This window comes from Micromys minutus (assembly GCF_963924665.1).
Source record: "Micromys minutus genome assembly, chromosome: 14".
Taxonomy (NCBI): domain Eukaryota; kingdom Metazoa; phylum Chordata; class Mammalia; order Rodentia; family Muridae; genus Micromys; species Micromys minutus.
This window is the reverse complement of record NC_137983.1, coordinates 53,876,188-53,898,818: the sequence shown is the minus strand read 5'-3', so window position 1 is coordinate 53,898,818 and position 22,631 is coordinate 53,876,188. Positions and strand designations below refer to the sequence as shown.

Below are 22,631 nucleotides of genomic sequence, written 5' to 3'. Positions count from 1 at the left end.
AGCTGAGCATGGGTTGTGTCATGATCTGTCCCTTCTAGCTCCTGCGCTGACCGTCCTGTCCCCGCAGACCAGACCCTGCACCTGTGAGGAAAAATAAACACTTTCCCCCACTAAGTTGCTTTGGTCAGAAACTGAGTTTCATGATGAAGAGGCATTTTCAGTTTAGAATAAAATCAAAATCAAACAGCATCCAAGTGGGCCCAGGTGTGGTTATTCCTTTAATCCCTTTGAGAGGCAAAGGCAAGTGGATCTTTATTTGAGGGCATCCTGGTCTACATAGTGAGTTACAGGATACCCAGGGTTATTGTAGAGAGGAATGCTGTCTCGAAACTAAAACCAAACCAACCAACTAACCAAACAAACAAACAAAAATCCATAGGGCTTACTAATGCTATACATCCAGGATGAGACTTGTTTGAAGTTAAACTGGTTATCTATGCAGAAAAATATCCTCCAATCTGTATTCATTTCATAAATAATGTATTTTATTTTATTGCATATGGCTATTAAGGAGGGCATCCATGGTCAATACAGACTAAATACAGCATACTAAACTACTCCAGTTTATTCTTGTCTTCAGCGGCATCACGCGACCCCTATATACAGCATGTACAGCGGAAGACAACGGGGAGGGTGAGTCTCTTTTTAACACAATAGCGAGAAATATATTTAACATCTTGATATCCAGGAAACATGTACCCAAAGAAAACACTGTTTAATAACTGTTAAAGTTTATATAGCAAAAAATAGTTTAAATTTAAGATTAAGTCAAGCAAAATGTACAAAGACCCAATATACAGCATGAAGTGTGGCAAACGTAACACTTACACATTTTGGTTCCATTCTGTAAACTAAATTAAGGATGTAAATATTGCATATGCCTGCTCTTCTTGAAATGTACAGGATGAGGGGAATTTAGTGTACTCTCGATTTCTTTTTTGCTCGTGTCAGCTGCATCAGGGACATGTGCCATCTGTGTCCTGTGGTGACCGCTCCCAGCATGGAGGGTGTGTCACATCTGCTTCAGTGTGCTTCAGTCAGCAGATCAGCTCCACTGTCCCTTGGGGATTCAGTTACACAGCAAACGCAGCGCAGGTCCCTTGTCAACACTAGGTACAATTTCAGGAGGCCCTTTACCATGTCAGGGAAGTGGAGCACACGCCAGAACAGACTCCCACTCCAGTGCTGCGTGGCCTGTGCGCTGCTCTGATGTGGAACTGCCCGAAGGTAAACCTTGAGGATTCACGCAGGGTGGGGGGGTCAATCTACATTCAACTTTGTCTTGCAATACAGCCTTCTTCTGCAAGCTCAGCAACGGAAGCAGGAAGATGGCTGCACTGCCATTAAATATATTTTAAGACATGGAATCTTTTTGGTCGTCCTCTAGAAGCCCCTTCTTATCTTACCAATGCATTACTTGATAGTGATATATATCTATATATTTATATATATATATATATATTCTCCCAAACAAAAACAAATTGATATAAAACCAACCAGCAACTCCCATTTCCAAGAGTTAGTGTAGCCTCTAGGGACTGTGGAGACAGGCACTGGGAAGTGGGGTCAGGGAGGCAGGGCCTCCAGCCCTGTGACGAGCAGCAAGGTGATGGCGATTCTGCCGGCAAGCTCAGCCCTTCTAGGTGACATATGAAACGACTCCACAACACTGACAACAGAGCCAGGGTAGTCTCTGTCAAGGACCGGTGACAAGCAAGTGCAGGGACAGAGATGGCCTTCTTCTTTTGCCACTGACAGTACGGCTGGAATGCCTCCCCTCCTATTCAGGGCAACCTTGTTGGCCAACAAAGTAACATTATGTCAGAGATAATATATTTCCAAAACAAAAACCCAAACCAGCCTTGAGCTGTGAGCATGCCTATGATGAGTTTTTGGTTTGAGGAATGTGAGCTAAGATTCAGAGACAGGAAGGAGGCTTGTGGAGGGGAGAAAAGGCTTTTGCAATCTGAAGTACTTACATGAACATCTACAGAAAGAGGAGTCAACAAGCCTGTTAAAGATACAAAGATCCACCCTTCCCCACCCAAACCCCCAAATACGGCTGATGATCTCCAAAAGGAGGCTGCTCCAGCCACATTTCGGAATTATTAGGATTAATCCATCTTCAAGTCCAAGCTCGCCGAGAACTGTCAGTCCCACACTGGGCTCTGTGCGCAGGTAAACATTTCAGGTGCCTGGACTGGAGTCCACATCTACTCAACAGAGAGACGGAGGTCAGCATGTGATCCTGGGGCAGAGCTGCCCTGTACCCTGCCAAACAATCCGGCTTGACCCTGAACTGAGGTAGGACTGTGGTAGTTTTGACTGTAAGCCAGTAAATACCAGATTTGACCACTTCCATGAATATTATAGCATCTTCTTGCATGCTGAGGGATTAATCCGCTTTGCCAAAAGGAAAGTAACAGAAGAAATGACAGCAATGGCTGGGACTTACGAAGGCTGACGGACAGAGAGGTCCAGTCTCCCGGAGTGTACTCCACCAGCCGGTTCCTTCACAAAGGAAACGCAATGCAAACTGGGTGATGAGGACAGGTGTGTGGGGACAGCTAAGAGGCGGCCCTGCCTCTTGGTTCCTTATCTAATACAATTCACAGAAGTCTCAACATGTAGAATTGCTCCCGTTGAGAGGCAAGTGAGCAGCGTAGGTTGGAAACATGCTAAGCATCTTTTTCGAACGGACTCCGAGTTTTTGAGCCAGCCGTGCTGGAGCCGGCAGGGCTTCACTCTGAAAGAGAAAGCAGAAAACTGGTGAGCCGTGCTCCAGGAACCACAGCGACCCGGGGAGCTCCCCTTACCCATGGACCTGTAGTCAAAGTTTGGTCCTCTCCTCTGAAACAAGGCACTCTGAGATGCAAACTCAAGGTGGCTGTCCTGGCATTGGGGTAGCAGGGTGCACACACAGGTGAGAAACATTGTCACACACACTTTGTCAAGCACTCACTTCAACCAAAAACAAAAGGGGGGGGGTTCTTGCTTCATGGCAGCTGAAGGAGACCCTCCTGCCTCCCCAGCATGAAGGAGGAATGTCCAGCAAGAGAGGAGTCAGGGATGAGAACTGACCTAGATATAAACTGGGATGTGTGTGCCCTGTGCCTGTAAACTGGGAAGTGTGTGCCCTGTGCCTGTAAACTGGGATGTGTGTGCCCTGTGCCTGTAAACTGGGATGTGTGTGCCCTGTGCCTGTAAACTGGAATGTGTGTGCCCTGTGCCTGTAAACTGGGATGTGTGTGCCCTGTACCTGTAAACTGGGATGTGTGTGCCCTGTGCCTGTAAACTGGGATGTGTGTGCCCTGTGCCTGTAAACTGGGATGTGTGTGCCCTGTGCCTGTAAACTGGGATGTGTGTGCCCTGTGCCTGTAAACTGGGATGTGTGTGCCCTGTGCCTGTAAACTGGGATGTGTGTGCCCTGTGCCTGTAAACTGGGATGTGTGTGCCCTATTCCTTTCTGTTTACTTCTGAGGCTGTCATCGGGCTGGTTCATGTCAAATACGAGGAAGGGAAAATATTTTCTAACACTACTAATGTGACATGAACCTTAAATACTTATAGTTCCCAAGGGTGAGACGCCAGCACATACTTATTTATTCATTACCTATGTCAAATCCACTTGAGGCAACACAGGGATGATTAATTTATGGCTGCTCTGCCCTGCATGTGCCTTAAGAAGGGAACGTCTGTCCAGTCACAGTGACAGAATGACCCAGAAAGGACCCTGCCCTGCATACAAGACAGACCCTCCAATGCTTGTCCAGCTACTGGTAGTAACTCATGTGAAGACCTGAGCCCCGGGTTTGAAATTTCCCTGCAATTCTACCAACTCCATATGAGCAGAGGTGATGCTTTAGGACAGCAAGTGTCAGAGCCAGGAAAGCAAATAATCAAGTTTGAGAAACTCCGTCCACCCCGTGCCCCCCACAGAGTCCAGCCAACACTGATGGCATACGTCACCCGTACGCCCCAAGCGAGGTCCAGTCTCAGGCTGGAACTCTTAAGTCTCTGAGGATCACCCTTTCCCTTACGTTTAACAGCAGAAAGAATCCAAACGAGCCTGTGTTTCCACCTCCGAAAGTTCTACTCAGATCCCACGGAAAGGAAGAGGGGACTGCGGAAGGAGGAAGGAGAGACAGAAGACACATCCCTGCAAGCCAGGGAGAACGTCTTCATAGTACATGGGACCAGCAGCAAGTGAGGGGCCACTGTGCCACAGAAGGTTGAGCACCAAACCCAGAGCCTATTAACAAAAGACATACCCAGGGCATTTGACCATCTAACACTTTTCCTTCTGCCGGGATGTCTCCTGAGAATCTGGGTTTGTGCATGGTCAGGGTCCCAGGAATACTCTTGGGTCACGGCAGCTCCACTCCAGGAAGCCCAGGTTCTGTCTCTAGACTTCTGCAAGACTTCTCTCCCACAAAGAGCCCAACATAGACCCCCTCCTTCGGAGTCTCGAAGGCTCTGTGCAGGGCAGAGAAGAGCAGGTGTGGACTCTGCACCACATTCAGGGCTCAGAATTACTAGTGCTATTTAGATGAATATTGATTTGCATGAGAAAGGAAAACCAGAGGCCACATATTTTGCATCCCTAGTAGCAAATCAAATTAAGGAAGAAATGAACCCTTTGTTGAGTCCCTGCATCCTTCAAGCCCATCTCAATGCCCAGTTTAGTTAAAAAAAAAAAACTAGTTGGGAAAACAGCCTTTTCAGTTGGAAGAGAAATTCCTAGAAAAATATGCCTGATAATTTAGTATCTTCTTACTTTGCTAAAAGCATTTGAAAAAAAAAAAAAGTAAGGCTGGGTGTGATAACAAACCCAGGGATTCTAAGAAAAACGGTTACTTAACCTTTCATCTAAATTGGGGGGGGGGAACATAATTCAAAAGGAAAACAGGTGATTAAGCTCCCCGTGACAACCTGCTTCAGAGAGTCTGACTTCCTTTTATGGGAGCTCACACTTCCACTGACAATGACAATTAAAATCCTTTTGCTTTGTATGCTTGTTATTAAACAAACTCCCGATCTTCGAGTTGTAACTTGCTAATGACACAACCAATCCCAGATGGGTGGAAGGGGCGGATGTAGCTCTCTCAGGGCTGGAGGGAGTAGCTTGCCCTTTGCTGCTGCTGAATCCTTCAAGGAAGGCAGCCTCCTCATGGCCCAGCCGTAGTGTGCCCAGAGGCCTCTCAGCCTGTGAAGCAAGCGCCTCACTTCAAACTTCCTCCACACACCCAAAGGTTCGCCCATGGGAACTTGCCAGCTCAGCCTCTGGGCTTTTAGAAGCCAATGTTTCAATGGCTGCTTCCCAATGTGGGCATCGAACTGGCTTCTCCCTTACCAGGACCCACGGATCAAGTTGTTTTCACTCTTTAGGTCAACCCCCATCTTCCAGAGTCTTCTGTATCCTAGGTTACCTTTTCGCTCAAACCAGAACATTCTAACCCCAGGTTAAAACCAGAAGAGCCAGAAAGAAGAGGGCCTCCTCAGTGGGGCTCTGTGGGGGTGGGGCAGCTCCTTCCTAGTGCTGTTTAACCGGAGGCTCCCTCTGGCTTCCAGCAGAAGTGTTTAGGGACCCAGTGGGAGGGAGGGATCAGACCAGTCCACTTAGGCCCATCTCCTCTTCTGGTTCCCACCTTTGTTCTGCGTTGTTTTGTTTTGTGCTGTGCAATCTGAGGGTCACATGTACATAGTAGAAAGGTCACCAGGAGAGGATTAACCAGTTCCCTTCTGTGACCTTCTCTACTTGCATTTTGGTAGCAAAAGCAGATAAAGGTTACTCGTTTTTTAAAACAACAACAAAAATCCCCAATTGTCATGCCTTGTAGACTTCCATAGAGCCATCTGTCCTCTGCGCTGGCTTCTTTGTGTCTGTCCCCTCTCATTCCTCCCTCCCTACACCTTACCCAGCCACATGACAACCAGTTTTACTGAGCTCTCTGTACATTTAACATGAGGGTTTTTTGTTGTAGTTGTTGCTGTTTTATTTTTTTAATATTCCATGTATGAGATCATGCAAACTTTTCCACTGGCTTTTTGTAGAACTCCCTTCAAAGGACATTAAATACCACGCTTGTACCGGATCCTTTTTAATGAGGAAGACTAGGTGGTCATAAAGCCTTGGGAAACCAGCCTGCCTGCTAGACTGCATGTGACCATTGCCTCCTGGCCTTCATGTCCCATGCACTCAGAACAATGATCCTTAGTCAACCTAAGGGCAAGTAACTATAACAAAACAACCTTACAATTTATGCCACTTCCTGGAGCAGAAAAGAAACACAACCTCCAAAAGGAAGCAAAAACCTGAAGGTGGTCTGATACACCTCCGTCTTACAGATAAGGGTGGTGCACAGCAGAAGCCAGCCGTCTCTACAAGTAAAGTTTTACTGGGTCACAACCACTGTCACTCTCATAGAACAGGTGTTTCCACCTCAAGCGAAGTTGGGTAGCCATGGTAACCAAGCATGAACTTTCACCATCCAATCTTTCACAGAACCAGTCTGCCAACCCTTCAAGGCAGATGAACCCACCAGAATTTATTAACAAGACACGAGCAGGTTTGTCAAAATAGCACCCCACATTTTCCACCTGCGTGTTATACCCGAGACTGATAGCCCTGGAAATTATCTGCAAGCTTACGCACTTCAGAAAGGCAATACTATCTGCTAAAGGCCACGCTATCCTCTTACAGACCCCGAGAGTCATAAGACCGGCTGCGAAGCCAGCACTCTTTAGAATGATCCTCTGGTTTCTTAATGCACAGCACAGCTCAGCTCAGAATCCATCTGATCGCTACTAAATGCAAGCTTTGCTGATACTCAGCTTCACGAAGAGAAACTGATACGCACCACACCTGCAATTCATAATCAGCCCAAATCTTTCTTGGGTCATTTGAAAATGTGACTTCAAGGGCTTCGCTTCTACCCTGATGGGAACAGTTGGTACAAGAACTAGCATTAGAACTACGGGTGCCCTCTAAGAAACCTCGCACTCAGGTCTAGCACATTTTTTTGTTTGATGACTTATATGGTATAAAAAACTATGTTTTATGTTCACTATAAAAAAGCTTACATCTGAAGTTATAAACCCTTCTATTTTTTTCTCCTGCCAAATTATGGGAAAGTAGAATAAATATTCAGAGCAGACTCACGTGCTTTCCTTCGGCTGACAACCAATCTGCTTGGGAGCTATGATGGCTAATACTGATTGTCAACTTGACAGGATCTATAATGAATCACCCAGAGGACAAACCTCGGGTTAACAGAGCTGGGAAGACACACCCACCTACCATGGCTGACACTATCCTGTAGGCTAGAACCTTGGACTTAGTGGAACTCTGGAGAAATTGAGCTGAGCAACACTGTTCATCTGTTTCCTTTTTGAGGATACAATGTTGCCTTCTGTCTGAGCTCCGCTGCCCCCCCCCCACCATGGACTGTGCTCCCAAACTTGGACTCAAAATAAACCCTACTGATTTCCTTTTATCAGATGTTATGTCATAGCAACAAGGAACTAAAATGGAGAGCTCAGCAGGGCCTCTGTCCCAGCTTGCACCCCCATGAGCTACCTCTCACATACTGTTACCACCCCCCAGAATGGGGTGGGCACAGAGTCATTCTCTGCAGCCATTCTTGCACCCTGAAACCCTCGAAGCCTTCAATGCTTCAATGAGATGCATGTGATGACTCAACTCCATCAGACACAGGACCATGGCCACCATCAACTCAGTGATTTCTCAGCTAAGTCAGTCACACCCACTCCTGAAGACAGAGACAACCTCTCCCCACTTCATCCACACCCCCAGAAGAGTCAGTGAAACCATCAAAGGAGAGTCTGTATAGAAACCATAATGTCTATAAACAAAACACACATGAGTATTGATTTTTACATCTGAAGCACATGCTTGTGACATGACTCACAGTCTGTGGTCAGACTCCTTTCACTTCTCTGAGTCTATTCAGTCAGGCAGGTAGCCACATGCAGTGTTTTGAACTACAAAGACTTCTCCAGACCTGTGCAGCTGAGCTGCTGACTCCTCAGGCTGTTTGGGGAGTCACAGCAGTAGGGCATAGGGTACCTGCTGTCACCCCCCCCCCCACCAAGTTGCATCAGGAACAATGCTAACACCTATGATTTCTAGCAGCAAAGGGACCACTGGGAGGCATGTGTAGCTACAGGGAAACAGGTCCTAGCCAAAAAGAACTCACTCTGCTAAAGTCTGAGATGGTGCTGGGAAAGGGGAAGTGGGGTTGGAGATTACTCCAGGCCACTGAAAGCCGGGAGCCACCACAAGCCCCTGCTCCACTCAAACCAGGGCAGGACAGAACCAAGCCAAAGCCTACCATATACCACAATGGGGCACAGCATCCAGCCAGCACAGGGGCTGCCAGCCCCTGCAGGCACAGTTCAGCCAATTACACATGATCCTCATGGACTCCTGTGCGGGCGCACCATACGTACCACACGCCCAGAAAGACTACTTCAGCTGGAGCCCTCCCAAGCTCCTGCATAGCTAGACTCAAAGCAAGGACATGTCACCTGTTCTTGTCATTCAGGCCCAGGGGCAGAGGTCAGAGACCTGTAGCTCAGTCGAGAAGCCAGCAGACATCCTGTGACCTTCTCTGTCTTCTCCTAAGCCCTCTGCAGCAGCTGGGAGGGGCATGGGAGGAAAGTCATCAGCAACTGGGCATGGCTACTGAGAAGGAAGGCAAGGCAAGAACACCATCTTAGAAAACTATCTGGCTATGATGAATTTTCCACGTATGCACATGTGAATCGTGGTAAATAACTTTTCCTCAATTTCCCCTGGAAAGCAGCAAGTTCTGCTTTGACTGCCAGAAGGAGCAGCGAGCTGTGGAGGTGACATGGAAGGGTGAATCTCCTTCCTAGCTCAGGACAGACAGCTCTCTAAGGCACTGCCTCTACAGTAACCTGTTACAGTGTGATGCTAGAGTGCGGCTGAGCTGGCTCCAAACATGGAGCGTGAGACCATGCATGCTGTCGGCTGGAGACATGTGTCATGTGTGTTGTGCACACTGGCAGACCAGAAGAGTTCCAAACTCACACTGGCCACCTTCAGCTCCGTCCCTGCACTCATGGGAAGGTACTTCCCCCAGCAACCCAGGTCTCCACACCTGGAACAGCATCCAAAGTGACCCCTATACCTTTCTTTCCAGGTGTTTCTAAAGACCAAGGCCTAGGAAAATGGGGCTCCTAGGTTTTACAACTAACTTTTCTAGTAAAAACACCCAGAAGCTACTTTGATTTAAAAAAAAAAAACAAAAACAAAAACAAACAAACAAACAAACAAAACCATTGCCTTCTCATATAAGCCCACAAAGTAACTAAAAAGAGGGCAAAAGCCTGATATATTATCCCCCGAACTCCACTCTGTGTGTGTGTGTGTGTGTGTGTATAATGTTGGCTCAGAGGCCAGCTTCACTCCGCCTAATCTATCTCATACTCCTCCAAAGCTGAAGGCACGGAGATAAGTTGCTGTTCTAGACTTACAGTCACTTTTGATTCCAGGAACAGCAGAGCCTCCCAAGGCAGCCCCCACCCCCAGGAAGACAATCACCTCTGAACACTAGGGCAGCCCATCCTGCAGAAGCCAGCTGCCCCCTCAAGCAAGAAGTACTGTGGACCACCCTGAAGACCCAGAACAGAGATAAGAATGAAGGGAACCGCACCTCACCAGCGGCTGCTCAATTACACAGCACCGTCGCCCACCTTGAATTCCTCCTCTCTCTAAACCCAACACACAAGTCAGTGCCCCAAGATGAACCTGCGGTCCCAAGAAGCATCTACCCATTCTCCCTCTCAATGTTCTGACAACATGGCCTCTTTTTGCCTCTTCAGGAATAGACACAGTGGCCAGAACTGGTCTGTTAGGGCACTCAAGAGTTCTCTCTTCTATTCCAGAATAATCTGTTTCTAGACAGTGTTCAACAGATCCACGATGGCAAGAGCTGAACCCAGCTCCCTCCTGAGCCTGGAGAAGCTGCTCTGGTTCTGGTATGGCTGGAAGTCTTTCTCTCCATCAGCCTGCTCTGAGATCTTCATGATGGCAGACTACAGTTTATAACTGTGATCATCCAATGGACTCTTGGTGTGTCTGCCTATGTATTCTTTTATAATCACACCACTTCCAAAGAGGCAGCTTCTGTCTAATTTAACTTGAATGAAACCCACTTGGCATCATCTGAAAATCCAGCTAAATAGTCTTCCCCACAGTTTTTTGTTTGTTTGTTTGTTTGTTTAAGGACCTAAGAACAGTAAGACCCTGTGGGATACTTGGCCCTGGGAAGATAACCACCCTGCAACAGCTGACTATCTATAAACTAGTCCTGAGGCTAATTCTAAGTTGGTGAGCTTCCAAATCTATTCACCATTAACTGAGTTAATGACTCATTTCTTTGTAAGCTGCTAACGGGTTTGGAGGGGCATATGATATGCATAGGACAAAGACAGCCTGCATCACAGGTCACGAGGGCTGGCTCTGTTCTCAGAGTGTAGGCTTCAGCACTGCCAGGTGGCCTCAGCCTTCACGATGGACTAACCTAAAAAAATGTCTTTCTTACAATATTCCCTACTCTCCTCTACCTCTTGTGTGAGTGATCTTCTCAATGGGCACTCTGCTACCTCACACATACCCTTTGTGTGCACCTAAGCAGTTCCTACACAGTACATGAGCAGGGGACTGGTGGGTCCTGTTGCACCTGACCCTGGAAAACAGGCACAGCACTCGGGTAATCACCCAAGGTTCGCCAGCCTCTGGACCACCTTCTCCAATGCTCTCCTGATGGTATTTAATAACTACTCTGCCCAAATTAAACCTGCAGCCTGCAAGCACATTGCTGGGGCAGCGGTTCCCAGCACTGTGTCCTCGGACGCACCCCTGGACTGACCCTGCACCCGGTACTGTTCCCACACTCAGCTAAAGGGTCTTAATGTATGTGGAGGCAAAATGTTTTATCAAGTATCATCTCTTTTACTCAAACCTAAAGACTTCCAGAGCAATGGGAAGTTTCACTTAGGAGACTCCAAGAGATCCAGGGACAAGACTGGACCAGAAGTTACTACCAGAAGAGGAGTTTGAAAATCCATGGACAAAAGGGAACTTATTCAAAAAAGGGAGTGGGGGGAAAAGAAAAAAAAAAGAGGCACTTAGACATTAACACAACAGAAGTTCTTAAAATTGACAGGGGGGGGGGGCTGAAGAGATGGCTCAGTGGTTAGAGCAATGACTGCTCTTCAAGAGGCCCTGAGTTCAAATCCCAACAACCACATGTGGCTCACAGCCATCTGTAATGGGATCTGATGCCCTCTTCTGGTGTGTCTGAAGACAGCTACAGTGTACTCATATATAATAAACAAACAAATCTTTTTTTAAAAATTGACAGGGGAAAACTGGCTAAGATAATTAAGAGAGGGGGCTGCCCACGATGTCCATTCTTCCATTCCTCTTCCTTTACTGTTCCCATTTTACTCTGAATATAATAAGGTGGAAATTCAGAAATACAAGGTCAGTGGGAAATGCTGAAGTGGAGTGTTTATGTCCATGCTGATAAAGAGCCTGGGTTAAGACCTAAGGGGCCAAGTTCACTCCTCCTATTTTCTTAAAAACTCTGAATAGGTCACCTGGCCCCTCTGAGCAGCAGGTTTTTTAACTCATCAAAATCCATAGTCTGAGGCTGGAGAGAGTTTGTTGGCTCAGCTCTGAAGAGCACTTGCTGCTCCTCTGGAGAACCTGGGTTGGGTTCCCAGCACCCTCAAAGCAGCTAACAACCCTCTGGAAATCCAGATTCACAAGCTCTGATGATTTCCTCTTGCCTCTGCGGTCAATAGGCACAGATATGGTATGCAGACATACACATAGGCAAAACACTCAAACCTATAGAAGCCGATTCTGCAGACATCACAGGATGTATAAATGTCACATGACATCATACTTAGAGAAATAAAACACTACAAAGAAACAGCTTTGAATCGCTTTTGCACTGGGACAATTCCCCTCAGCTTTGCTTAGAGTATGTGTTTCACTTTCCGTCACACACCAGGAGTAGAATACTTTCGGCATCGTTTTGTGTTCTGCTCGTCTTCAGATTGTTAGTAACATACTAACATACTTTGGTCCCTGAAGATGGCCCAGGGGAAGTCCACAGAGTGAGCAGAGAAAGCTTGTTATAGTAAATATTAAACACCACACTGTGACCATGCCGAGTCACCTCTAATGTCAACATATGGCTTTCGGAAGAGACAATGAAAACTGTATCCTAGGATGAACTATAGAGCTTACATTTATGCACTGAAAAGAAATGGAAAGGCTTAAATGTCATGGTAAATCACTAAGGACCTGTACTAACTCTCTATAGATTAAAAGAGTAGAGCACTAGTGTTTTTTTAAGTGGATGTATCAAGACTGAATATGCTCAGAAAACATGTTAGCATTTACTTTCTGTTAGGAAAAAATAAAAAGATGGGTTTTGAGAAAAAAAAAGTGTGGGAAAATACACAAAAATACCAGTTCTAAACATGTTTCTGGAAAACCTGATACTTTTTAAAATAAACATTAAAAGGCTTGGTACTTAGAGTTCATGTGATGGTTTATCTTTAAGATATATCATGGGTCCAAGTGTTTGACCCAATTTCAGCAAGTGTACTAGAAGTAAGAAATATCTTGCAAATATCATACATGCCATGCAGAAGAAACTGGAATAGGGCTTAAATCAGTTGCCTGTTCTTTTTAGCAGGTCTTTTGGACAAATAACTAAGACGGGGTAAAACAGTATTTTTCTACTTTAACAGGAAAAGACATTGCAATTATTAAATGAACTGCTTTATCATCTACACGCTGCCTGTACATTTTAAACCAGCTCTATTTCAGCATTTTAACACAATGAATTAAATTAAGAAGCAAGACTGCCAAGCTCAGAAGTGTCTGGCACATTCTGCACCTAACAAGCAGCTCCTGTGTGCAGCTTGCTTCCCTGTCTGGTCCAACTTTCTTCTGCACATGTTACTTCAGGGCACCCACCCTCAGTGTGAGCCAGGAAACTACCCCTAGATACACTCAGACCAGTGACCACCATGGACTTCAGCATCTCCCTCCAGAAACACCCTTTTCTATCCACCTCAACTCCCCCTCACCCTGCAGTCTTGACTTATGCACTCAAAACACGAAAATGAATAGAGTATCTGTTTATGTCTGGAAAGCACTGCTACCACAGAACCCATAGCTAGATAAGGTTCATGACCTCTGTAGCCATTCTCTGTGGAGAGGCAGGAAACGTGTACTAAATGGCAACATTAAAATGCTTGGCACATCTTGTATTAAACCATACACTCCAATCATGCTGCTCTAGAGACTTGCAGAGAGTCCATCCCTACCACAACTGGGGCTCCTCTCCCCTCTGAGTCATAGTAGCCCTTACCCTACTTGGCAACGTCGGCACAAGAATAAAGTTACATTTTCCTTGTCTCCAAGGTGAACAGAGAATTCTGTACTATCCAAGGCCCCCTCCCAAAACAAAAAGCTGGCCTGCTTGCTAAATCTGATAGCAAAGTTACCTAGCTCTTAGAATAGGCTTCCAGAGAAAAGCTGTTAGTGGGAGTCTAACAGAATGCCTTTATCCCCAGCTGCCGCTATTAAACTTTCTCTTTGGGGGTGAAGAGTGAGAAACCAGCACTTTCCAACCCTACAGACAGACAGCACAGTGCTGAATTCAAAACTTCAGGAGTGACCCCCCAGTAAAATCAACAAACAGCAGGAGTGACCCCCCAGTAAAATCAACAAACAGAAGCGAATCCCTGCTGAACAGAATGCCGGCTAATTAAACATCGGAAGTTTAAGGGCTTGGCTCTTAGATTAGAGCTTCCAACATTAAGAGTTGGTTTTCTAAAATGTATATTCTAATTATACATCCTCACCTTGTCAACAGCTCTTATTACCTGCCAACATCACAGAGGGGAATGTAAAGTGTGCTTTGAAGCCAGGGCAGGCAGCAGGCCTGCTTTTCTCAACTGGTCTGCTACTATGTAATTTGAATCTCTACATTGTTAGTTTGTTTCTCTCTCTCTCTCTCTCTCTCTCTCTCTCTCTCTCTCTCTCTCTCTCTCTCTCTCTCTCTCTCTCTTTTAAATTCTGGAATGAATCTTTTCCTTTTTTGCTTTGCTCTCCTCTCATTGCTCTAAAGCTGAGCTACCCAGCTGGCTGAATTCTTAAAGAAAGGAGGTGTGGTCCTTAGAGAAAGGAGCACAGCCAACAATGGGGCAGGGCAAGTAAGCGGCTCACAAGGCACAGTCTCTAGTCTCTGCATACTGCCCGTTCGGGTTTTATCTACTAATTCTTAATTTAAGAGTGCTCATTTTCAGAAGTACCTTCACCGCCCACATCCATGACAAGCTCAGAGCTGCTGGCTGCTCTTTTCCTCACACTTCCCCTGTAAGGGTTTAGGACACCTTTCTTTTCTGCTCCATGTGACCCAGCAGGGGAAGGACAGGAATCTGCTCTTCGGACTACATGGGTATGTGGCTCTCTGGAGAAGATTAGCAACCAGAACCCTGGCTTCCTGGCCCCACCCTCCTTCCTTCTCCGAACTACTTCAGTCAAGGCTTTTCTTTCAATAAAGGAAGCAGAACTGGTCACGTGATTTTCATTCACCGAAGCCTGAGTGCTTTCCTCAGCACCTCCACCTCGGCAGCTTCTTCCTTAGGAGGCGGGAGCCACCCTGCACAGCACTATGCCCAGGTGGTACCCACGGGTAGATAAGAGGCTGGCAAGGATACTGCACTGGCTCTGAGGATGGAGCACTTCCAAAGGCAGAACTTCCTCGGCTAAATCAGCTCCCCTTCCGCAGCTCCTCCGTAAACACCTCACTCCCTTGCCAATCTTGTAGAAAGTGGGCATGTGGATAGACTTTTGATGGAGCAGAACTAAAATGTAGGTGTTTTCCATGGTACTTATCTATCTAATCAGCTTCTAACACCTTAGAAACCCACGGAATGAAAATCCCTCTTGGAAGGAGAACCTTATCAGGGGACCTTACCAATCCAGTCCTACTGAGAATAATGTGCATGGTCTTACCAGAAGTAGTTTTAAAACTCAGTTAACCCAATTAATTTTCAGTTCTCAACAAGACAGTCTAACAGATTAACCAGACTTTATTTTTAATATGCACACATACCTGGTGTTTACTAGCTTCTTAATCAGCTGAGTTTAAGACACTCTCCCTTCCCATTTCCAGTTCAACTTCAGTCAGCTATGGGGCACTGCCAGGACTTTGTCTAGACAATAAGTACTATATACTACCCAGACTGAGCTCAGGCACCCTGTGCCTGTGCAGCCAATGAGGTCTGCCCAAGGAGAAGGAGCAAGCAGCTTGGGAAACGCAGGGCACTGCTAAGCCTGGGCAGAGCCTAGGAAGCAAAGAGGACTCTGCATTTCAGCTTCAAACTCATGGTTCTATACATCACGCTCCCCAAACACCATTCGGCAGAGAACTTCTCATCTGTGCACACCGCCCAGGTCTACCTGCACTGCACGTGGGCTACACAAAGACAGGTGTCCAACCCTCCGATTCCCAGTGGTCCTTTGTGGCTCATCAGGCATAAAGGGCCCAGCTCAGCAAGCTAAGATTACATGCACACTTCCCCCACTCTGAGGCTGCTCTCTGCCTCAAATCAATTTGCTAGAAATCTAATTTGGCTTGTATGCCTCCCCTTGAACATGTGGCTTTGGCACAGCGGATGAATTTTAGTTATCTGTTTTCCCTTTAAAAAGGGGAGTTTTTAACATGGCACCCACAGAATTTATAATAACTAACCAAAGTGCTCCCTTGTCTGCTTGTATAGAGAGCCATTTAGATTTCACAGACTGGCCGGAATCTTATCCTTGCAGGGGAACCGTAGGCAGGACTAGACGAGGCAGGTGTCTAAACAAGCTTACTCCCAGGTCAGCATTCTTTCTGATCTGCCAGGGAATCCCTTTCCTGAATGTAGAGACTGTACCGCAGCCTCAAGCTTCAAAGCGTGGACTTCAGTCTGCCTTCCCAAAGCAGGAGACCACCCACCCAGCCTCAACTTTTCATGTTTACTCCCGTCTTCTACCAGTGACATGGAAGCTGCTAAGGAAGCGTGTGGGTGAGGCAGACAGACAGAATTCCCCATTCAGTTACACACTGCTGTGTTTATATGGCCCGTGGCTTAGATATACTCAACCCCCAGCACTAGGATTTTTGTACTGTCTAATAAGACCTTGACAAAGTGACCTTCAGCTGAGAGATTCACCACGGAAGGGACGTTCTGTCAACTTCCCGTTGATTTAATGATCTGCTGAAGTGCGGTGCCACTGGTAATTCCTAGACACTCCTCCTCCTCAGCTCCACCCTACAATTTGCCAGGGTTTGTTCAAGCTGTAAGTCTCTATCCAAGGAGTGAATGGCCCCAAATACTCTAGAACACACAGTCTGAAATGTAGATAGCATTCAACTGCCCTGCTTACTTTAGGAAGCAAAAGTACACAGGTCCCCCCTTTGACACCCAGACCCCCACCTTGTTTCCACACCACACCACTGGCTCCACTGTGGCGCACAGTCTGCCGGGCTAGCAACCCCACATAGAAACACAGATGAGGACGGAAATGAGTACTCTAGTTCCCCTGCCTTCCCGCACAACCCCACCATTTCTGTGACACAGGAAACATTGCCAGCTGCAGATCAGCCCCATCTCTATGCCCACGGATATTAGGTAAGGGGTTGGGGACAGTGCTGGGCACCCTCCAGTCTATGTTCATGAAGAAAAGACATGTATATTTTTCTTTCACATGCCTTTCAATCTCTGATCTTGAGACACAGTTGAGTGTTAGTGCTGGGGTGCACTGGGAAGCGGGGCCCATCCTGTCCCTATGCCAACTCCAAACCTTTATTCCACCCACCCTGCAAGACCTTCCAATGTCTCTGCCGTTCTCAAATCTCCCTAGGGCTCTGCTACCTGGTACGCCCACATCAACAGCATTACTGGGGGACGTTTCGCCAGGTCCTGGTCCTCCTGTGTGTGTATGGGGAGGGGAAGGTTACCTGTCTCAGATCTACAGACAGGAAATCCTCATTATGCACAGGTGAGAACCCCAGTCATCAAGGTATGTAAGCCAAGCCACACTACCGCCATTTCCCTTGTGAGAACTATGGTGCCTCTGATGGACAGGGTTGTCACAGTCTACGTGGAGACTCATGCTCACCTGGCTGAGGGGATCTTGGGTATGTTTAGATAAACCTTGTATCTGAGCAGCAATAGCTTGGGGCCCAGTCACTCACACATGGAGCCTGTAGTTGGTGCCTTGAGCACCTTCAGCTGTAAAGATCTGAACAACTTTCTGCTCTGTAGCACCTACACTGAGACAGAGGGTTAGGGCAGGACCACAAGAACCCAGGCAAGAGATGGCTGGACCTGAAACAAGGTCAAAGTCTTCCACCCCTGGGGGAAGGCATCAAGTCTACTCAAAAGCCAAGTCAATGTTCCTGCCAAGCTTTTTGGAGAAAGACAACAACGCCATGATAGCCAAGAGGGATAAGGCCCAGCCAGTGCATTGGCAATTAAGCCAAGGAAGCACTGGGAAGTGTGGCATCCAAGGCCACCCAATACCCCACTCTCCCTCACAACCTCAAGGTCAAAGGGCCTCACCTTTCACGACTGTGGCTTCCTTCAAGTGATGAGACAAGAAGTCGATGCTCGCGTAGGTGCTGCCAGAGGGTAAGGCTCCAGTGCCTGGGCCCCCACACACTCCACTGGTGCCAGAGCCTCCGACGGTGCTGAGGAGCCCCCCAAGGCTACGGGTCCGGCCCCAGGAGTTCTTGTCTCCTGGCTGTGGATGCTGAGGCTGAGACTGCGCCAAGGACCCCTGCTCACCTCTCACATCGATGGCGATATAGTTGAGGCCGTTCTGGAAACCCACGGAGGTCTCTCTGCGCATGGGAGAGCTGCCGCCTCCTGGACAGCCAATCAAAGCTCCAGGCTGACCGGGGTTCCATGGCCTAGCCTGTGGCACTGGGGGCACAGCCACCGAGGGCTGTGCCTGTCCTGGGGATGTGGGTGGCTCATCACTTCCTCCCAGGATGCTGCTGCCTTCACTGCTTTTCCTGAGAGAAACATTTTCTACGGAGGCTGAATTGTGGCGCTTGGAATTGTGAGCAAAGGACGGGGACACTGGTGTGACCGTGGTGGTAGAGGAGAAGGTCTCTGAGCTGTGTCGACGACGTCCCCCCTGTGGGTCTGCACGGATGACCTTAGCACCCCGGTGGGGGTCAGGCAGCTGGCTGACTTGAAGGAAGGCCTCTACCCCAGACACCTGGTCCATGAGACTTAGCCGCTTCAAGCCTGATGTGGGACTGGCCACTCGGGCACCTTCTGGCTTTGGGGGTGCGGCGATGGGTTGTGGCGGGGTGGCGGCCACACCAAAGGCCATCTCGGTATAGTCACCATTATCCCCAGGCTCAGAGGACACTGAGGGGCCAGCAGTGGGACCCTGGGACTTGGCAGCTGATGCTGGAGGCAGGCGGTATAGGTCTCCTGGGGCAGGTGGCAGGGGCTGCTGTAAGGAGGAAGGGGAAGCGGAAGGACGTGGGGGCAGCGGTGGGTAGGGGGATGAGGCCTCTGGGGAGAGAAGGCCATCGATGGAGCCCGCTGTGTCCTCACTGCGGGTGCTAGGCTTAGGGGACTTGGGAGAACTGAAGTCTAGGTTCATATAGTCAGAGAGCGGAGAGCGCTGCCGGCTGTCGCTGCTGGTGCCTGGGGTGCCGGAACCCAGGGATGAAGCAGGGCTACTGGCCGAGAGCAGCGAAGAGGAGGAGGCCGCTGATGCCAACAGCGGAGGAGCAGGTGGAGACAGACGGGTACCCGCCTCACCAAAGTCAATGTTGATGTACTCGCCAGGGCTCTTGGGCTCAGTGGGTAGAGGATACTCTTGCATGCTGGGAAGGGTCTGCAACCCCTCTAGTGACAGGCGCGTGGGGCGCACAGCCCGACAACGCTGGCCTAGGAAGCCCTCAGGGCGGCCACCGATGCCACTTGGCCTCATGGAGGAAGGCACTGCTGAGTGAGGAGGCTGGGTATGACTACCACCAGCTGCCCCAAAGGTGCCAGCCCCTGGCGTGGCCTGGGGCTCCAGTCTCTCTTCTTCCAATATCCGGCCCACAGGGGAACTCATGAGCACATACTGGTCATTGTCTCCGCTGCAGGAACAGGGAGCCTTGTAAGAACGGGGCAAAGAGCTGTAGCAATGGCTAGGGATGCCTCTGAGGCCCTCGGCTCCTCCACGCGAAGCTGCTGAGAAGTCAGGTGGGGTCCCTGCGGTGCCTGCCTCGCTGGGGGACATGTTGAGGTAGTCCCCATTGGGGAACAGCTTAGGGTCTGGGTTCTCCATGGACAGTTTGGAGCCACACCACATTCGCATGTACCCGCTGTCTTCTGGGGAGCTCTCCGCTGGGGAGTTGGCTTTGTAGCCGCCTCCGTTAACTGGGAAGGTCCTGCCCGCTCCTGAAGGGGGTGCTGGCACGGCTGCTCCAGAGGGGGGCAAGGCCGCCGCGGAACGTGGCTGCAGGATCTGCTTGGGGGCAGACACGCTGGTGGGGCTCATAGGCATGTAGTCATCGCTCTTGCAGCTATTGGGACCACCACTCCTAAGGGCTGCCCCAGGAGTCATGGGCATGTAGCCATCATCTGCCCCCAGATTACTGCTGGAACTCTTGTGAGAACCAATCTCAATGTCTCCATAGTCCTCTGGGTAAGGGTTGTAGGCCACTTTGGGAGAGGACGCAGGGAGGGATGGGCAGAGGCGTCCTGAACTGCCAGAGAAGGTGGCCCGCATGAGCGTGTACTCATCTAGAGAGGCAGAAGAAGGCTGAGGCACCTGCCGCTGCCGGGCTGGTGTGGTTAGGGAATAAGTTCTCTTCCTCAGTCCTCTGTCCAAGTCCTGAGCCCCATCCCCAGAGACCCTACGGTAAGGGCGGCCACAGTGGCTCATGGGCCTATCCATGCTCATGTACCCATAGAATTCGCCCCCACTGCCGTCTCTGGCCGGTGGGGTCTCCGCGATAGACTCAGGTGTGTTGCTCCTGTGGGTACTGAAGGCTCTCAGGTCGCCAGGGCTGGAGCCATACTCATCAAGGGACATGAAACCCGGGTCGCTGGGGGAGCCCGAGGCAGAGGCACTACCGCTGGATGGACGCTGGCATTGGGGGTGGTGGAGCGGATGAGGCAGGTGCGGGTGGGGACCAGGAGGCAGCGGGTAGGAGCCCGAGCCGTGCCCACTGCTGGAGGACAGGCTGCCTGGGCTGGTGGCTGCAGGCGGCGAGTGCGCCACCGGCATGGACATGGAGCGGCTGTGTTGCAGGGCTCCCCCTGCCGGCGCCAGAGCCACTTTGCTCGGGCGGCCTCCGCAGCCGGCGCTCAGGGTGTGCGAGCGGCTAAGGGGCGCGCGCACCGGCCCGGGACTCAGGGGGCTCCCTGCCACCGACATCGGCCTGCCTCCTGCCGTCCCGGCTCCGCCTGCCGCGCCGCCGTCGCCCTCGCTGGCCGTACGAACCCGGCACGAAGTGCACTTGGCTGCTGGCGGAGTGGCCGCCAGACTATCAGTGCGCGAGCGGCGCACCAGGCCGGTCTGGCTAGGGGGGAGGTTGACAAGGTGGTGGTGGCGGCGCGCGCCCGGCACGCTGATGGGGTGCGTGGCCGACGACCCGGACGACTGACTCTTGCTGCGAGGCCGGAACTCGAAGAGCTCCTTGAGAGCCTTCATGGCCTCCAGGATGGTCTCATGGATGTTCTGCGCCACCACCGAGTCGTCGGCTTGCATCCACAGCTCGCCTGGACCGGTGACGGCCGAACGGCCCACCTCGATGAAGAAGAAGCTGTCCGAGTGGCCGCAGCGGCGAATGTTCATAAGCTGCAGCGTCACCGACGGCTGTTCGCAATTGAGTTTCACGAAGCCGATGGTGCGCGCAGACAGGCATAGGCGGTATACACCAGTCAGGTTCTTGCTCTGGCCCAGTCCCTTAGGCTTCAGGTTCACCTGCCACACCTCGCGGTAGACTGCCGTGGCGGGCGTCACGAGCCCGTAGTTGTCATCGCAGCCGGCGGCCCCCGCCGAGCCGCCCAGGACTCCCGGGAGAGAGGCGCTGCAAGAGCCGCCGCCGGTGCCCAAGCCCCCATCGCCAGAGCGGCCTTCGCTGACCAAATCGGTTAGTGCGCGGTACCAGCCCTCCTGCTCCTGCTCGTTCTCCGCCGCTACGGCGAAGTACTCGTCCTTGGTGTAGAGGGCGATCAGGTACTTGTGTTTGGCGTCGGCGCGCTTGTTGATGTTCAGGCAGCAGTCGAGCGCGATCACTCGCTTCGGCGCGCCCGCCTTGCTCTTCCACTTCTTCTCACTCTCGTAGTACTCCAGCCGCGGAGGCTGCGGCGGCGACCCCCCAGCCGCGGCTGCTTCGTCGCCGCCCGTGCCGGGGCCGCGCAGCACGAAGAAGCGCTTGTGGCCGTGCTTCTGCTTGCGCAGGTAGCCGCACTTGCGCACGCTGTGGTTGTTGTTGTTGTTGTTGTTATTGAGGTTCGGGCCGTCCCCGCCCGCCGACGCGGGGGGCCCAGACAGGGGCGCGCTAGCCATCGCTGCCTGTTCGGGTCTCTCCGCTGGGCTGGGCGAACAGGGGATGGCGAGGGCCGAGGGGCGCGGGCGGGGGCGGCTACCCGCCACCCGTCGCCCGGACACCCGGCCACGCGCGCGCGTCCCCCGGGCCCAGGCGGTGGGCTTGGAGGCGCGCGCGGCTCGGTGGCGCAGGGCCCTCCGCCGCTCCGAAGGATGCTCGGCCCGGGCGATGGCCGCCCCCCGCTTCCACTGTCCGCGGCCGCTGCCTCCCGGGCTCTCGGGCGGCGCCCGGGGACTGGCTGGCTGGGCCGAGAGTCGGGGTCCCCGAGCCGCGGGGCCGAGCTTAGGACGCGCGCGGCCGGCCTGCTGCCACCGTTCTGCACTGCGTGACTCCGGTCTGCGTCCGGACACTCGGGGCCCACGCCGCCACTGGGGCCGCCGCCGCCGCCGCTGCTGCTGCTGCTGCCACCAACGACGACCCGGGCTTGTCGCGGTCCCCGCCGCACAGTGAGTAACACATCGCGCACCGAGTGACTGAACTAAGAGCAAAACAACACGTGACTCTGCGTTACGCAGGCACACTCGCGCGGACGCCCCGCCCCACCGCCCCGCATTGGCGCCGCGTTCCCCGACGGACAGCGAGGGCCGCCAATGAGCGTGAGGCGCGGGGGGGGAGGGAGGCTGGCCGACACCGGGCTGCGTTTCCCGCCGTCCCCTCCCCCTCCCCCTCCGAGGCCCGGCCGGGGCTCGGCGGGGGCCGGGCCGGGCTCATTAATCAGGGGCTCGTTGTGGATACGGGCGGGGGCGATGCCACCCAGGGCGGGAAGCCCGCCGCGGAGAAGGCGGGTGCGGGGTGTGTGCTCCCGCCTCGCGCCCTACTAACTGGCCCCAGGCTTCCGCCGCAGAGAGGGGAACGGGGGCGGGAGGTCGGTGCTGGTGCGGGGCGGCGGTCGGACCCCAGCAGCCGGGGTGGGCAAGCGGCGCAGGGCGG

General features: G+C 51.2%; 1 protein-coding gene across 1 annotated transcript; it reads right to left on the bottom strand.

Annotated features, from left to right (window-relative positions):
* Window positions 1-506: 506 nt before the first annotated feature.
* On the bottom strand, window positions 507-22,134 carry IRS2 (insulin receptor substrate 2). Its single transcript, XM_080928889.1, has 2 exons — window positions 17,692-22,134; window positions 507-2,746 (listed from the first exon to the last, which is right to left on the bottom strand). The coding sequence occupies exons 1-2, from the start codon at window positions 21,659-21,661 to the stop codon at window positions 2,742-2,744; spliced, it is 3,975 nt and encodes a 1,324-aa protein (XP_080785015.1). The 5' UTR covers window positions 21,662-22,134; the 3' UTR covers window positions 507-2,741.
* Between the last annotated feature and the right edge of the window lie 497 nt (window positions 22,135-22,631).

Coding starts and splice junctions, on each gene's coding strand:
- IRS2 (XM_080928889.1), bottom strand. CDS start 21,661: ATGGCTAGCGCGCCCCTGTCTGGGCCCCCCGCGTCGGCGGGCGGGGAC.